General features: G+C 42.5%; 1 protein-coding gene across 4 annotated transcripts; it reads left to right on the forward strand.

Moving 5' to 3' along the window:
- Positions 1–8811: 8811 nt before the first annotated feature.
- On the forward strand, positions 8812–18601 carry TTPAL (alpha tocopherol transfer protein like). Of its 4 annotated transcripts, none has more exons than XM_083746315.1 (5): positions 8812–8958; positions 11610–12064; positions 14003–14196; positions 14722–14832; positions 15914–18601. In XM_083746315.1, the coding sequence occupies exons 2-5, from the start codon at positions 11626–11628 to the stop codon at positions 16187–16189; spliced, it is 1020 nt and encodes a 339-aa protein (XP_083602441.1). In that variant the 5' UTR covers positions 8812–8958; positions 11610–11625; the 3' UTR covers positions 16190–18601. The 4 variants fall into 4 exon arrangements, with proteins under 4 accessions (XP_083602441.1, XP_083602444.1, XP_083602443.1 ...); XM_083746318.1 differs by having other exon boundaries at positions 8931–9028; XM_083746317.1 differs by having other exon boundaries at positions 8939–9631.
- The last annotated feature ends 14 nt before the right edge of the window (positions 18602–18615 follow it).

An 18615-nucleotide genomic window follows, 5' to 3' on the forward strand; every position in this document is an offset into this window, starting at 1 on the left:
GAGCCTCGGACTTGCCGATCATAAGGTTGGCGGTTTGAATCCCTGTGACGGGGTGAGCTTCCGTTGTTCGGTCCCTGCTCCTGCCAACCTAGCAGTTCGAAAGCACGTCAAAGTGCAAGTAGATAAATAGGTACCGCTCTGGCGGGAAGGTAAACGGCGTTTCCGTGTGCTGCTCTGGTTCACCAGAAGTGGCTTAGTCATGCTGGCCACATGACCCGGAAGCTGTATGCCGGCTCCCTCGGCCAATAAAGCGAGATGAGTGTCGCAACCTCAGAGTTGGCCATAACTGGACCTAATGGTCAGGGGTCCATTTACCTTTACCTAAATATTTGAAGCTAGGAGGCATTTTCTGAAATACAATGCAAACTGCTTCTTGGAAATGACACCACGGAAAGAAAAAAGAACGGGAACACGTTTTTGCTGACAATAAAGACATGTTCATTTTGGTTCAACTTAACCCCCCCTCTCCCCCAATCCTTTTAACTAATAATCCTTCCAGGAAACCTTGGGAACAAGTCAATTGACACTCTGCAAATTACTGCAGAAGGAAAGTCATTAGCTCAACGGCACATTCGCTCACCAGATGTGTTTTGTTAGGTCCAGTTTTTGCAGAGGGCAAAAAAAAATAATGGTCTGCCTTTTGGAGAAGAAGCCAAACATTAATGTGATTGCAAGACAACACTGTAAAAACAGAGGCTGGCAGTGTTTAGGTTTGCCTGTGGAGGCCTTTGGGCTGCAGAACTGTCAGCGCTGTGTTTGTGGCGTCTTTCACGAGATGTTTTCCTACACTCTGCGTTTTGGTCTCTGATGCTACAGCAGTAGGCCATAAAATATTGGAGAACTAAAATGGGCTCTTCATGCCAAGCAGTTTGTGGATTAGATTTGTTTAAAGCTGCTGGCCAAAACTATCATTTGCAAGGGATGGGCCACCTCTGCACCCATGAATCCAGCTCCAGTGTACTTCCATATCTGAAACCTGTTTATATGGAGGGCTTTTTTCCAGACGGAACTCGCCGGAACTCAGTTCCGGCACCTCTCAGGTGGGCACCGTTGCCATTATAAGAGAACAGAGGAGGCGTTCGTGGTGAGTTCCGGCACCTCTTTTTCTAGAAAAATTGCACTGTGGACATGCCATACCTTTAAAGGACATTCAGAGGACATTCCCCTCCCCACCCCATTAACACAAAGAATCCTAGGAAGTGCAGATTGTTAAGGGTGCTGGGGATTGTAGCTCTGAGGGGTAAACTATGGTTCCCAAGAATTGTGTGTGTGTGTGTGTGTGTGTGTGTGTGTGTGTGTGCTTTGAATGTCTTTTAAATGTATTGTGTCTACACAGCCTTACTGTGGCTGTGGAACAGAATGGAACAGAATGAGGTAGAATAAATTCTATCACTTCAGTCCAGTGTTCGAAACTCCCATTGTTCTAGGCGCATTTTGCGACAGGGAAATTTGTTAGTGCAAGCAATTTCTGAGCTCTGGGCACAGTCCTGCGCCAAAAATTTCAGATTAAAACTGCAGAGTGGCAGGAAAGGAGGGCCGTTTTTCTGCCTCCCCACTTCCAGCTACTCTCCGAAGACTGGAGAAGAGACCCTCTTAAAAATATTTGGGAGGTGGGCAGGGGTAGGTCCAGTGCCGGATTTACATATAAGCTAAACAAGCTATAGTTTAGGGCGCCACTCTCTTGGGGGCCCCCAAAATTTTCCACTATTAATATACTTCCTTCTTAATTGTATTTCAGTTCTACAATTATTTTGATAAAATACATTATTTTGTTACGTGTAAATGGCTTTAGATACCTAATAGGTCCATAAATTACCATATAGCATATATTCAACACACAAAAAAGCAACAATTTGTTGTTGACAAAGGACAGCTGGGCATATAAAGGGCCCCATTACCTTCAGTAGCTTAGGGCCTCATCAAACCTAAATCCGGCCCTGGACTAGACCATGTAAAAAATAGACATAATATTTTAGCTGCAGTTTATTCATTTTCAGCTTTGAATTCTTGCTATATATAAGAAAGCGTGCCTAGACATTACATTGCTGCACCCATAACTTAGGTTTAAGGTGCCATTGATTTAGCTGCTAGCTTTCATATCTAGCACTGCTTCAGACTGCAGGAAACATAGGCAACGTTTCGTGTACACCCAACTGAAGTGCTACTGTTGATGGACACTTCGTTTTCAGCCCCAGAAGGTGCTGCCAATTCCTCCAGTTATCCCACCAGGCGAATCGCCTGATTGATGGATCCTTGCTCTGGGCCACACCTAACCTGTTACCAATAAAGTTGTGGACTTATTTAATCCATGCTCTTGTCTATGGCTCATTATAGCCCCTTTGTCTATGGGCCATTATAGTTCCCGGCACTTGCACCCTGCATGGATCACTTGGTGTAGTACTAAGCTAGTCCGAGCATTGTTGACACTCACTTGCAATGGCTTACCTACATTTCAGGCATCCATTTCCCCCAGCCTCAAATGGAAAGACCAGGGACTGAACCCCAGGACCTTTTGGATACAGAACATGTGCTCCACCACTGAGCTACAACCATCTTTCCAGTTGTGCCAAATTCATTTGCTAGGGCTGAAAGCACTGTTTTATGACCTGCCAGGATGGATGTGATTCTGGGAGCTTCCCATTCTAAATCTTTCCCGCTCATGTTCTGTTGCCAGGCCTTTATAAAATATAGCTCACCATTCTGAGCTGTACATCAGCCCTGGGACATATGGATGAATGGCGCTGTAAACGAAGGGCAGCCAGAGTTGGTTTATATTTAATGGGCTCCATGTAATGGTCTTCACTTCTTGACTCATGTCAGGTTCTCAGCCTGGGAAAATTATCTTCGGTTTTCATTTCTTCATTAAAAAACAAAACAAAAGCTTCTCCACCATTAGCAATAAAACCTTTTACGACCATAGGGAGGTGGTTGATTTGAAAGCTGGGCATATCTTCAAACAGAGAAAGCCTGGGGAAGATATTTAATCTCAAAACTGAACAAAAATAACAAGTCCAGCAATAAAGATAATCAGCATGCATTGCAGAGAGCGAAGGGGCGAATCCTGAATTCTTGTTTCCTAAGGTGGGCAGGTCGAGGCTCAGAATTGGCTTGAGTTTGGTGGCAGCCTTCCAGGGTTTTCTGTAACTAAGATAATTCTCGTTATAATATTTCGTATTGAATATTCCATACTTTTGAGGCACCTCCCTAAATCCTGGAAACTGTAGTTTACCCACAGAGCTACAATTCCAAACACCCTTAACAAATTACACTTCCCATGATACTTTGGGTGGAAGAATGCACTTTAAACATGTGGTGTGTCTATAGCCTTGCTCTGTATTTAAGATCATCATAGCATCCATAGGATGGTACCGCCTGGTGGCTCAGGTAAATGAAGTGGCACATGGACTGTTGAATTCATGAAACTTTGTCAGATGGAATGAGAGAGAGAAATAGCCAATTCTTAGCCCAATAAAAGAAACTAGGAATTGTTCTAGTCGTCATTTGTATTGGAACTAAATTGATTTTATATGTGTGGTGGTGGTGGTGTTGTAAATGCGCTACAGATACACACACACACTTATTTATGCAAATATTCTAATTGGGTTGTAAACAATGGAGCGCTAGGTAACCCTTGCTCAGTTGGAATAGCTCAATTGGTAGAGCACGAGACTTTAAATCTATTATTCTTTCTGTTAGTGGAAGAAGTCACGCTTGCTCACAGGAGCTTTCCCTGGTCTCCACATACGATACACCCCATAAATCTGTTCTGGGCTTCCCCCCTCCTCCAGAGAAGATTTGGGGCAGGCGCAAAGGGAGGAGAGTGGTGACGGGAAGTTCTGTTGCACAAGTATAAATCCTCAAGCAAACGGCACAAGTGCACTGGAGATTGCCCAGTGGTTTTGTACATGCAATTGTGCCCTGCACACTTTGGGCTGCAGCAATCCATAAATGAAATAAACAACCATGATAAATAATAAGGGCCACTCCATTTCTGTGACTAATCTGTTTTAAATGCTTTTTGATTCTGAATTTTAAATTGTTGTAAGCTGACCTGAGAGCTGTAGGTGAAAGGGCTGACAGCAGATTTAATGTTAATAATCAATAAATGGGAACTGGCAAGGAGACTGGCACATTCTGTATGTGATTTGTGGGTATCAGGTGTGCAAATTATGATGCTGAACACACCAACGACTGGCTTGCCTCTCCTAAAATGTGCACACCCAGGTTTTCAAGCCCCATGGATTTAAATGGATTGTGTTCAGATGCTGGAATTTACCTTGGTGGCAGGGAAAAAGAAAACAAATCTGTTTAAAGCAATTGAACATTTTATGGATGTTTTAACAGGATGTCTTTACTGATGGGGGGACGCAGGTGGCGCTGTGGGTTAAAGCCTCAGCGCCTAGGACTTGCCGATTGAAAGGTCGGCGGTTCGAATCCCTGCGGCGGGGTGCGCTCCCGCTGCTCGGTCCCAGCGCCTGCCAACCTAGCAGTTCGAAAGCACCTCCGGGTGCAAGTAGATAAATAGGGAGCGCTTACCAGCGGGAAGGTAAACGGCGTTTCCGTGTGCAGCTCTGGCTCGCCAGATGCAGCTTTGTCACGCTGGCCACGTGACCCGGAAGTGTCTCCGGACAGCGCTGGCCCCTGGCCTCTTAAGTGAGATGGGCGCACAACCCCAGAGTCTGTCAAGACTGGCCCGTACGGGCAGGGGTACCTTTACCTTTACCTTTACTGATGGAATGAAATGTGATTACTTTGGGACCAGACAGAAGATCATTTGAATGTATTTACAAGTATATTTTGAGGGGTTTTTTTTATATATAAGAAAGCTGACCTTGGTGATAAAATTTCACCCAATGAAAAAGTCCAAATCGTCTGCTTGAGTTCAAAAATTAATCAAAGCAACTCAGCCAAACCCCATTAATGCTCCTGTTTATTTAAGAGGAGGCGGTGGCGCTTCTGCGGAGTCAGGCTTCAGTTCTGTCCTGGTGTTTATGATTACTTTTTTGCGGTCAGTGAAGGAGTCTGAAACTGCAGAGTGCTGCTGCCATGTTTTGGAAACATTTAGGATCCTGTCTGGTTTTCAAGGCCGCATCAGAAGACCTCAAGGACACCATTTGCCACACCACACTAAGCAGAGCTGCTGGCTGCTGACTCAGAAGGTTCACAAGTCAATGTGTGATTAGCAGACGCCCATCATGCACATTGCTCCTTCGGGGAACATCAGGAGGACTCCCAAAAAGGACTCTCTCCCCCAGCGCTCAGTGCTGCTGACCTGCTGCCACAAAAAAAGTTTGCCATCACATACACACAATCGCATTTCTGCCCTCGATATAGTGGTACCTCGGGTTAAGTACTTAATTCGTTCTGGAGGTCCGTACTTAACCTGAAATTGTTCTTAACCTGAAGCACCACTTTAGCTAATGGGGCCTTCTGCTGTCGCCGCGCCACCGGAACACAATTTCTGTTCTCATCCTGAAGCAAAGTTCTTAACCTGAAGCACTATTTCTGGGTTAGCGGAGTCTGTTACCTTAAGCATATGTAACCTGAGGTACCGCTGTATTCCGTAACCACTGCATTCATCAAACACAGTTAAGACCCCTCTCCTGTAGCATGCCTCGCAAAGTGCATGTGTGTGTTTGTGTGTATCTGAGAGTCCTCCTTTTAAAAATCACAAAGTACCCCCACAACAATCAATCTGGATCTCGCCAGTTTTCCCCCTCCCATCAAATATCTTCTATAGCTCAGCTGGTAGACCACAGGGCTCTTATTCTCATGGTTCTGGGTTCGAGCCCCACACTGAGCAAAAAAATATTCCTGCATTGTTGGACTAAATTGCCCTCGTGGTCCTTTCCAATTCTACGATTCCCTGCCACAGTGAATGCAGGGGAGCACAGCACCAGAACTTCACTCAGCTGGGGGGGCGAGAGGCTTCCTTCTCCTCAGCTGAGCGTTTCAAGGATGCTTTGACGCCCGTCCAGCTGGAAATGCATCAGGCCTCCCTCAAAGGTGTCTGCCTTTGCCTAAGCAGGCAGGCTTCAACTTTCCTTCTGGGGCGGTCAGGTGCTCTGGGCGGAAAGATGCAGTCTTTCCTCCCGGGTGAAGGCAAGCAGGCGACAGTCAAGCCACAGAGCCTGAAAAGCATGTTCTCCATGCATCTGTTTGGTGGGCTGCTTCTTTCCTCCTGGAGTGGCCGACCGCCCCAAGAGGAAAGATGCAGCCTGTTGCTTGGACGAAGGTGAATGGAGCTGCCGATACATTGCAGCTCCCTGGCTGCTGCCATCACAGCACAGGCAGGCAGCGAGAAGGAAGTGCACTGAGCTGGCAGCAGCTGGGGAGCCGCAATGTATCGGCAGCTCAAAAAGTCTGAAACCGGTTATTGTGATGTGAACGCCATACCGGTTACAGACAATGAAACGGAGGATCGGCCAGCTCTACTAAACACCATTTTTATGTTATGCTCTTCAGGCCTCTGGGTTACTTCTAGGCCTGCCATTATGGTGTCATTCATTCAGTATTTTGGGATGAGCCTAAAAGCGAATTTAAATCTAGCCTACAGGAAGAAGTAAGTCTACAGTGGTACCTCGGGTTACATATGCTTCAGGTTACAGACTCCACTAACCCAGAAATAGTACCTTGGGTTAAGAACTTTGCTTCAGGATGAGAACAGAAATCGTGTGGCAGCAGCAGGAGGCCCCATTAGCTAAAGTGGTGCTTCAGGTTAAGAACAGTTTCAGGTTAAGAACGGACCTCCGGAACGAATTAAGTACTTAACCTGAGGTACCACTGTATACTGTATGAGAATTGTACGCATTTGCAGCTCTGCTTCAATTTGTGACGTGCATTTGGCACCCTCTGCTGGTCAAATGTTTTAAGTGAACTAACAGGAACAGATTACAGCTGGCGTTGCCACCCACGATGCTCTCCAGACAGGGCTGAATCTACCACCATCGTACCTCGGGCTGTAAACGCTGCAGGTTCCGCATTTTTGGGGTGAGGACCACACCAAACCTGGAAGAATCGGAATGGGTTACCTTTGGGTTTCAGCACTCGAGCATGCGCAGAATCACAAAATGACGTCACGCGCATGTGCAGAAGTGCCGAATTGCGTCATGCACATGAGCAGATGCAGCACTGCAGGTTGTGAACGCTGCGGGTTGCCAACGTGCCTCCCGCACGGATCACATTAGCAACCCAAGGTATGACTGTATGAAACTAAGGTAAGATCGCCATATTTCAAAAAGTGAAAACCCAGATACAAAATTTGTTGAGATTTTTTCCCCCCCTTTTTGGGAGGGGATAATTGTTGAGCTGCTTCTTCTTTTTTTGGGGGGGGGGGAGAGCAAATTCTACACTTACAACACGTCTGGATTTTCCCAGACATTTTCTACAATTTCCGCCCAGACACTGTTTCCGGCAGCAAAATACCATCTATGTCCGGGAAATTCCGGGTGCATGGTAGCCCTATCTAAGGAAGCTTAAGCTTCAAGGCCCTTAATCCACTGTCCACATCACTTAACAAAATCAAACTGATTAATTTTTGGTTGTATATAATTCAACAACCCCGACGTTTGAGAGTCAGTAGCACAGATGTTGCAAAGGTGTGATGTCACGGTAAGTTGGCTGTTCTGCTAAAGAGTGCTTAAATTCTTTATGTATATTGTCTTTAGAAAATGACATCGCAGGAAAGCTCTCATATGATGAAACTGTACTTGAATATGTTGCTAGGAAAAACCAGAAAATGAGTATTTTGTAAAATGTGCTTCATGTAATATGAGGTAATCCAATACAATCTGAAATTTAAAAAAGAAATAAATTGTGGTGACCTGACATAGGGCGGCCCCATTGAAGATAACAGTGGCTACTCAGACCTTGTTGCTGGTTGCGAAGGGCCCCCCCCCCCATAACAGTTCAAGCTTCAGGGCATGGGCGTTGCCAAGGGGGTCAAGTAAATAAATAAATAAAAATACTTAACTAATTGAGGTTCTGCCCCCACCCCAACATAAATACTGGCTACGCCCAGGTCTTCAGGGACCCAAAATTGTAGGTCTTCCACTGACTTCAGATGTTTCACTCCACAATCTGATGGGCCAGATGTTCTGGAGTTGTGGTCCAAAACAACTGGGGTGGAGAAGAATGCTTTAAGGGGTAATGAAAACAAGCACTGAGCCTTAATGTAACAAGAGAAGCTTCCTTTTGCATAACACCTATGGAGTCCGCGCATATTGCATGATTACATTAAAAGCCTTAGGTCATGTTTCAAAGCCCTGCGGCAGAATCCGGTCAACATATCCAACCCTGCCCTTAAATTAACTCTTTAAAGGTGCGAAGTACAAAGACGAGCAAACACACTAAAAGTGCCATGGGGGAGTCTTTTCTGAATCGCCCTTTGGCCGGTTTCTTTTCTGAAAATAAAATAAAATAAAATAAAATAAAATAAAATAAAATAAAATAAAATAAAATAAAATAAAATAAAATAAAATAAAATAATAAAATAAAATAAAATAAAATAAAATAAAATAAAATAAAATAAAATAAAATAAAATAAAAAATATATATAGAAGGGTCATTTCAAAGCACTTGCGATCCTTTTTTTAATAAAAAAAAAAGACAAAACCCTACCTCTTCTTTAACTCTACCTTATTAGAGCTTGGATTCCCGTCCTTTCCTCTACCCTCCCTGACCCCGCGCAAGGTGGATTCTAAGCCCTGACATACATCGGGAACCTGAATTACGGCTCCGAACCAACAGACTGCGGCCCTTTGCTCCGCCACTGCGTCGCCTTCCAGGAATTCCGCGCATGCCCAGTCACACACTTAATTTACCCTCCGCCCACCCGCGCGTTCTTAGGTTCATTCAAGGCGGGCCGAGGTTTGTGATGTCACGCGAGTGCTTCCGGGTCGCGAGCGGGTTTTCTTCCTGGAAAGTGTCCCTTCAGTTTCCAGTGGAGCTGGAGCTGCGGTGAGGGGACGGGGAGACCGGAGGGCGGGAGGGAGGTGTCGGCGTCTGCTTTCCGGCTGCCCCTCCTGAGGTGGGAGTCCGGGGAGGCCTGGCGGGCGGTGGCCGGGCTCCAGCCGAGGACTTGGGCTGCCTCCTGGACGTCGCTTCGGCAAAAGCCGCGCGCGGTTTCCCAGGGAACTGGAGGCTTCCAAAGGCTACTCGCGAGGAGGGAGAGTTTTTCTTCCCTCGGGTGGGAGCGGGGAAAGGGCCGCTCTACGAAACTGACAGGCGATTCAAGGCCAGTAACTAGCCCGGATCCAGCCAATTACCTGGGTTCCATTGAAACATATGGGCATAACTGCCAACTTTTCCCTTTTCTTGCGAGGAATCCTATTCGGAATAAGGGATTTCCCAAGAAATCCCAACTTTAATGGAGTGGCAGACAAAAATGTTTGAATACATAGAATTGGCGAAATTGACTTATAAGATTCGGAGCCAAAAAGAAGCAAAGTTCCGAAAGGATTGGAGTAAATTTGTTGAATGTATACGGAGTAATTGTAAGAATTTAAAAACTGTAGCAGGATTAATGTAAATCTTGTGATGTGGATGGAGTGTAAATAAACTGTAAGAAAATATTTGAGACATGAAAACCGTTGAAGGGATGGAAGGAAGTCCGGGCGCAATAAGGCGCAGGGTAAATAAGAAGACGTAAAATTTTTTGAATGTAAGAGTATTTATTTTATTTGTTGTTGTTACAAAAAAGCAATAAAAAGTATTTGGGGGTGGGAAACGGAATAAGGGATTTTCCCTTAAAAAAAGAGAAACGTTGACAGCTATGCATATGGGGCTTGGGAGTCGCTCTTCGCTTCATTTTGCCTTCGGTGGGGTCGGAATTGCGGCTGGCGTGGCCTGGATCCAGCCTGATGTGTACAAAATTGCGAGGAGAGATGTGCTTTCAGAGAAGGTGGCGGTGGGCACGCCGTACATCTAAACAGTGCGGGATTTACGTACAAGCTAAACAAGCTATAGCTTAGGGCCCCACTCTCTTGGGGGCCCCCAAAAAAATTAAAGGAAAAAAACCTGGATGTACATTTCCAAAATAGAAGATAAAAAACAAAATAAAACCTACATACAGCAACAGTGTTTTGTGTTGTGTATGGACCTATTAGGTCCATAAATTACCATATAACATATATTCAACACAAAAAACCGCAACAATTTGTTGTTGACAAAGGACAGCTGGACATATAAAGGGCCCCATTACCTTCAATAGCTTAGGGCCTCATCAAACCTAAATCCGGCCCTGGTCTGGTTCTATCCTGATGTGTACGAAATTGGGAGGAGTGATATGCCATGCATCTAAAGCAGCAACACCTACCCACCCCAAGAAAAAGAATATCGGGGGCTGTAGTTTTTTTACCCCTCAGAGAGCTACAGTTCCCAGATTCTTTAAGGTGCAAGTTCTTTAGATATACGCGGCTAGTCAGATTAATGGGCAGGAAATCACCTGTCATTGGCTGTGAGTTATGGTAGGTATATGGCACCTAAATGCTCGGTGGAAGCATAGCTCTGTTTGACTCCTGGATTCTGGGATTCAGTGTTGGAGGGTTGCTGCCTGCATGCCCTTGCTTGTGGGCTTCCAGGAAATGTCTGATTGGCTACTATGAAAAACCGGATAATGGACTTCATGGACCTTTGGTTTCGTCCGGCAGGGCTTGTCTTGTGTTTTTATGAGGGACTGTTGTAACATGCAGTTGTAATTCTGCCTTTGTCCTCACCTGTCTTCCCCCCACCCTGTCAGCTCATAACCTTGGGTTTGACAAGTTTTAACACTTCACATTATCAAGGAATAGTTACAGCTTTGATCCCCAGCACAATAACAACAGATTTGTCCATAAATTTTGGCATGATACTCATAGGTAGCCATTGGATACTGCTCTTAAATAGCACATGCTTTCCCTTTCTCTCTTGCATCAGGGATGTTTGGTTTAATGTGTTGTCTAAACCCAGGCTCATATTTTGTCTCGCTCCAGATGAACCATGGAGAAGAATGCTGTTATGCTGTGCTCAGGTCCTCCTTGTGGGCTTCCCATAGGCACCTGGTCAGTTACTGTGAAAACAGGACTAGATGGCCTCATCCAGCAGGCTCTTCTTGTGTTCTTATAAATTGTAAACCAAGAACAAGATTACAGCTCATCCTTTGTCTGAATGAGGCAAACTATGAGCTTAGGTTCCTATAACACTCTTGAGGAAGAGACTTGAGGCCACATGCTCATGTGTTTGCATTAAGCAGTAGTTTGGCTTACCATTCGTGCAAATTGAGTTCTGCATCTCTTTCTGAATATTGCATTTCTTAGTGGAAAAGCACCCTTCCCCTTGAAGTTGAAATGAAATCTTATATGCAAATTTAAGTGGTAGGTGAGATCTAACAGTATCTTGTAATAAGCAATGGGGTAGGTGGAGCTATTCCTGTACAAACATTGCTCTGAATCAGAGCTGACTATAAAGAGTCTTTCAAAGTGATTCTTAAGCCGAAATAGAACCAATAAATAGGTGTTTTATTTTTGAATTCTTAAGACTTATATGGAAGACTAGGTAGACGCTTCCGACCACTTTTCCTAGATGCTGTTTGTTCATAGTATTATGTTGTTGGTTTTTTATCTTCCTTGCAGATTTTCCCACTAACCAATGTCAGGAAATGGTGATGGCACCATTCCAAGTCCCTCTGTGGGATCTCTGTCAGAGATTGAGGTCCTGCCAGATCAGCCAAAGTATGTGTGCTCATTGTCCGCTGAGCTTGTCGCCAAGGCACGTGAAGAGCTGCAGGAAAAACCTGAGTGGCGGCTTCGAGATGTTCAAGCCCTCAGAGACATGGTGTGCAAAGACTATCCTAACCTGGGAACATGTTTAGATGACGCTTTCTTGCTCAGGTTCCTTAGAGCCCGGAAGTTTGATTATGATCGGGCACTTCAGCTCCTTGTGAACTATCACTGCTGTAGGAGGAGTTGGCCTGAGGTTTTTACTAACCTGAAACCGTCTGCTATAAAGCCTGCCTTAGAGTCTGGTTTTGTCACTGTGCTTTCTCACTTAGATACTGAAGGACGCCATGTTGTTTGCATTCGCCCAGGTATTTTTTTTAATACTTCTTCCCCCTGCCTTTGGTTAACTGTTTAGGATTGCTTCTTGTGACTTGCTACCAAATTTGTATTTTTAAAAAAGATACAAATATTTCATTTGAAGCTTATTCTTTCTTTCCCCTATTACTAATATTACTGCATAATCCAGTGAAATGCAGTTAATGACTTGAGAACTGTATCATTAATTCACGTACTTCAGGGAGTTCAGTTTTCAGAACACATTTTTTTATCTGTAATTTCTGTATGAGGAGATGGGATGTTGTTGTTGTTATTTGTTGTACTTATATAATTTCTAGAGGACATTTCCTTTTGTTCCTTCCTGGCTTTCCATAAATATTTACTTTTTCTTCTTGTTACACCAGTCTTTTAAAGTAACACTTTAAATTGTTACTTAAATCTGAATTGTACATAGGAGACAGAATATGTTTTCAATGCTAATATAGTATGTTGTAACATAATATATGAGCTAACAAAAACAAACATCCTCAGTACTTACATATAGTATTTTCAGGCATATATTATCATTGAGGAAATCACCAAAAATATTTCAAATTACAGTTGTGAGCTAAAACACTGGTGCAGACATATCTTTGAAAGAAACTCGATTTTGAGTAGGCCTGCCTTAAACAGACCATAAAGGAGTATGATATTTTTGATCTCTAATGGAATGGTTTGGACAGTGTACTGCTAAAGAAAGTAGCTGGGATTTATTTGTCCCTGATTGGTTAATCTACTGCTGTTATGTTTTGGGTCCAGTTCATTGACATAGGAGAAAAGATGTGGTGACGACAGTTTTATGGATCGAGGCTGACAATTTGGCCTCTTAGTAATTTAAACCTCCAGTCATCTTGTCCTGACCTTTGGCCAACACCATGCCAAAGGTGTTGAGGTCAGAGAGAGAAAACCAGGCAAGCAGTTTTGGAACTCCCGGCCTGTTGAGATCAAGCAGGTGCCTTCACTGTGCTCTTTTGGGTGCCTGCAAAAAAGCATTCTTGTTTTGATAAACCTAGCCAAGTGAAATAATTTTAATCTGTTTAAGTATTTTAACTTTTGTATGTTTTAAATTATTGTTGTGAATTGTTCTTGATTTTATTGATTCATCTTTTTGTAAACTGTTTTGAGGTTTTTTGGTTTTTTTACACACAAGCTGTGTATAAACTTCATGCAATAAACAAATGATATAAATAATAAAATGTCCTACCCCCTTGCCTCATGGCTCAAACTCACCTTTCTCCTTTAGTATTGAGAGGGATATAATTAGATATCAACAAAAGTTAGTAGTGGGTATATATATATTGTTTGTCTTATTACTTGCTCCAGTATCTATATTCACTCAGTATTACATTTTTATTTTAAAATTGTTTGCATGGAATTTGAGATATCAAAAAATACCATTAATGGTAATTGGGTGGGTGGGAGAGAGATGAAATCATGAGGATACACAAACATAAATATTTTATTATCGCATGGTGTTTTGAAATACAGTTCTTTAAGAGAGGCACTTAAAAAAGCGCAAAGTTTTGTTCTTGAGGCTGCTGTATAACCAACTGAATAATCAACAACTGTATTTTGAAATAGGTTGGAGCATTAAAATCTTTATTGCTACACATCCTTGAGATTTTGTTCTACCCATACTGTTCTACCTTTTCCCATACTGAATAATACATCATTTTCTCCCAAGGAAAATGAACATCACCTGTCCTTAAATATACGCCCTGTTTTGATCCAGAAGTCCAAGCACAAAGCATACGAAAAGATCAGCTTCTTGAAGCATCTGCGGGTTTTATTTAATGAAGAACTAATGTGAATTAGGACAGAGACTGTTAAAGGATGACTAACCATTATAAGACAAATAGAAAATTCAGTTTTGAAATGTACTGTTGGTTTATTCAGCTTTGCAACTTATCATCTCTGTCTTATAACCATAGACAGATGGATCCCAAGTAACTACCCAATTACTGAAAATATTCGTGCCATATACTTAACATTAGAAAAGCTCATTCAGTCTGAAGAGACCCAGGTGAATGGAATTGTTATCCTTGCAGACTACAAGGGAGTCAGCTTGTCTAAGGCATCTCATTTTGGTCCATTTATAGGCAAAAAAGTGATCGGAATTCTTCAGGTAAGATCTGTATCTATAAAGGGGAAAAAATAATTATATAACCAACAAATATTAAAAGCCATTTCACTTGACACAGGTGCTTATGGAAATGGGTGGGTTTCAACAAAGGAGTGGAATATCTTTGTGAGCATAGTTTAGCTTTGAAACAGTCTTCATTTTCATTTGAAAGAAACCTGGATTTTAATTATAAGAGATCCTTATGAAGGTTCGAGTAATCGGTATCATCTCTTAAAATATTATATTTCACCTTGGATAAGACGTGTGTGTACTTTAAAGTGTTACCTTGTAAAGAATGAACAGCACACATTTGTTCTATAATCTTCACAAATATATATAAAAATAAAAAAAATTGAATCTTCACAAATGTGCCTGCTGCCTACAGATCTTTTGTAAGGAGCTATTTTTGTTCCATTGTGAGTTCATACATCAGTAAATTAAATGTGTGTTTTTGAAAACTGGTAAAAGCTATTCATAAAGTAACCAGTATTTATAAACCTGACTGGTATTGTGTTGTTGTTTTTTTAGGATGGCTTTCCTATTAGAATAAAAGCTGTCAATATTATAAATGAACCTCGAATATTCAAGGGCATTTTTGCCATCATCAAACCCTTTCTGAAAGAGAAAATAGCAAATCGGGTAAGTGGCTATTTTTATTTATTCATTCATTTAAAGCATTTTAATCTTGCTTGTCAGCTGAAAATGCTGCCAGAGCAGCTTACATAACATCAGTAAACACAAGACAACCCTTGCACCAAAAGCTTACAGTCCAAAAGACGCAACGAAAGTGGCTAATGTTGCAGACAGGCTGTTGTTCATTCATAGAGGTCAGACTAGCAAGTTGCATATATCTGTAGTGTAATTGTGACCAATGGAATTCTACTTGGCATAGCTGGAAGGGGCCTCCTCTTATCTTCTCCCACCTTGCACAACTTACAATGGCAGAGGAGTAGTGGCTGTTGCAACCAGGTGGGTAAAGGTAAAGGTACAGTGGTGCCTCGCAAGACGAAATTAATCCGTTCCGTGAGGCTCTTCGTCTAGCGGTTTTTTCGTCTTGCGAAGCAAGCCCATTGACAGCTTAGCGGATTAGCGCTATTAGCGGTTTAGCGGCTTTTAGCGATCAGCTGTTAAGCGGCTTATCAGCGGATCAGCTGATAAGCGGCTTAGCGGCTTAGGAAAAGTGGGGGAAGGGGAAAAACCCGCAGGAACTCGCAAGACATTTTCGTCTTGCGAAGCAAGCCCATAGGGAAATTTGTTTTGCGCAGCACCTCCAAAACGGAAAACCCTTTCGTCTAGCAGGTTTTCCGTCTTGTGAGGCGTTCATCTTGTGGGGCACCACTGTACCCCTGACTGTTAGGTCCAGTCGTGGATGACTCTGGTGTTACGCACCAGAGAAACACCATTTACCAAACTCTACAGGAAGGTGGAGCAGTACCTATTTATCTACTTGCACTTTGACGGGCTTTCAAACTGCTAGGTGGGCAGTAGCAGGGACTGAGCAACGGGAGCTCAATATGGTAAATTTGTTTCCTGCCATTCACCAGCAGGCCCCAGGGTGGGTCACAATTTAATATTAGGATCAGCCTGGTCTCTTGTTGCCACAGTTATTTGGATACACAATGTGAATTATACTCTGAATTTCTTGAAATTGAGGTATCACATTATTATTTCAAGAATACTGAACCCGTGTTGTTGAAACTTCTGGGTTTTTCTTTTTCAGTTTTTTCTTCATGGGTCAGACTTGAGCTCTCTTCACCACAACCTTCCACCATGGATCCTACCTGAAGAATATGGGGGCACTGCAGGGAAACTGGATATCTCCGCCTGGAATGAGCTGCTGCTGGCCTCAGAGGATGACTTCCTGTATGATGCTTCTCTTCTGGCTCCCTCCAATGACTCTTCTCCTCTTGACCCACTATTGACTGGGGAGATTGATGAGAAGCAATGTGATGACTCTTTGCGAAGCTTGAAAACGCAACTCTATTCCTGCTATTAACATAGCAGCTAAAGCTTCCAAAAGGTCACCTTCCTGTTTACAAAGGGATTCCGAACTCTGCCTTGTTCTTAGGTAGACTGTAGCCTAGGGGTAGAGACAGCTGAGGGAGGCACTTTACATTGGAACCAAAGCAAATTAAAAAGGGGAAGCCATGGAGCAAGGTGAAGTTCTACCGCAATCCAGGTGAAGGGTGCAGTTTTGAGGCACCATAAATGTTGTGGCTTCTTGACCCTTTGCAAACAGCCGCATCTCCTACGATTAAATGTGTCATGTGACTTAAGGAACGTTGCTAACGCCAAGGTTTTAAGCACAATTATTTGGAAGTAAGTTGCTCTGAAATTAATGAGACCTGCTTCCAAATGAGCAAATTTAGGGTCAAAGTGCTAGACTTTCTCAGGCTGGAAAGAGCTAAAATGGCCAACAGTTTTGACAAAGCGGAAGTGTCATAATGCATTATACTGACTTTCCCTAGAGAAGAAATTATATTGGTTGTGTGATATAATGGTAGCTGTTTTACGGCAGGCTAGTTTCTAGGAGTAAATGTCGGGCTGCCATTCTGATACACTTTGGTTTGACACGCTCTGATTATCGCTATCATTATTCAGTTATTTCCACATATAAGCATATTCTCTTCTCTTGTAGGGGGTGTGTTGCCACTGAGATGCAAACCTTAGACTTGAATCTTGCAGACAGGGTTTGCAAATGCAGTGGGTATCCTTAAAACCACTGAAATCAATGAAAGCACATGTTCACTCTGCCTAATAGAAAGCATTAAAGAATCTGTACACAATTTTTATGCCCATACTTGAATTTGTACCAGGACCAACTGAAAGGGACAGGTAATTCTGCTTATTAGCTTAGCTGCCAGTTAATACCCTGCCTTAGTTATAGAATTCTATTACCATAGGTCTTGGGGGGGGGGGGTAATACAGAAACTGTCATAGTTGTAGATGTCTGTTCAGCAAAGCAAGGATGTGTGTTTAGACATGTTTATTTCTGAGTCTCTGTAAACCAAATGGACAGGGTATTTTACAAGCACAATTTCTGTTTTGTAAATGTAACTATTTTCCGTTCAGTGTGTGTGTGGAGGGGGGGGGGTGTTATCAGTTGGACCTCAGTGCTAAATTGGCTTCCTTTTACAAAGGTCACTTTCCGTCCGTCCTTCATGGTTGTCCTTGTTAATGTGCATTAGTGCTTTATGTCTTCCTTTTATTCGTGGCTTATCTCATGTGTGTTTGGTCTTGGAGTTATGTACGCAACTTCCTCTTCTTTCATAGTCTTGAGTTGTGGATTAACTTAGATATTTGTGACATCCAGCACTTCAGCCTGAAACCTTTGTAGAGATTGAATTGACTGTTTCATGTTTAGAGGGAGGCAGGTCAACACTTATTACCACCTCATCTTTTAGCACTTTCAACTAGATGGTTGGAGCTATTTGTGGAGGCTTTTACTTAGTGCCAACTACAGACCAGAAACTGGTGCTGATTGTAAATATAAGGTTTTCAGCTGGTGGACTTTTTGTATTGTCAGTGCCAAACTTGTATTTCCCCACATTTAAAAAAAAAAAAAAAAGCATAACCACCTGCCTCTGTATTGCCAAAAGATGAAGCAATTTTGTGTGCTTGAACTAGAGGCCCCATTGATTATACTATGTGGTATGTTATCAAAATAGGCCATCATAGGCATTTGAAACAGGTTTTATTATTATTACTCAAAGCTTTTTACAAGTGTTCTGAAATGGATATACTAGGTGTAAATATTTCTTCTGGCAGTCACAGGTAGCTCCTGTGCATGTAAGAAGTGTGAAAACACGTGATACTGAATGATGAAGTTCATTATTGTGCAGAAAAAGATCTAAACTCATCTTTTAATTTAAACTGTCCCTCTAAGTTTGGGGCAAATTAAACAGCTAGTATAGTGTTACAGAAAGTTCAGGTATTATGTTTATACTAATGCACTAATTTTTCAAGTAGAGATATTAGCAGCTAATATATCTAATGTATCCTCAATCATTATTAAAGAAATTATTTGGTCGTATTGAAACAGTACCAGGCCTTAAGAAAGAGACATTGGTAACCTACCACAACTGTCAAATTGCCTTTAAGTCTAACAGAAAATGAAAGATACTTGAATTTATACAGTGGGCTTGACAGGCACTATTAAAATATTTGAGGTTTTTTCCAGAATAGTAGTTGAGGTGCTTTATTTCTACTGTTCCGTCAGTCAGTTTTGGCATTTTGCTAAGTAAATTGTTTCAGTATTTGTTTTGCCTTTTGCTGTATGTAGAGGTCAGGTGTTTGGTTACAGTATACACCTGTGAGAATTTATTTTTATATTGCATTTTATAAAAGGAATAGTTTAATTGTAACTTTATGCATGAGTGGATATTAAACCATCTACCTTAAGACAATATTTCATTATTTTCA

The sequence above is a fragment of the Podarcis gaigeae genome, assembly GCF_964106915.1.
Source record: "Podarcis gaigeae genome assembly, chromosome: 6".
Classification (NCBI taxonomy): domain Eukaryota; kingdom Metazoa; phylum Chordata; class Lepidosauria; order Squamata; family Lacertidae; genus Podarcis; species Podarcis gaigeae.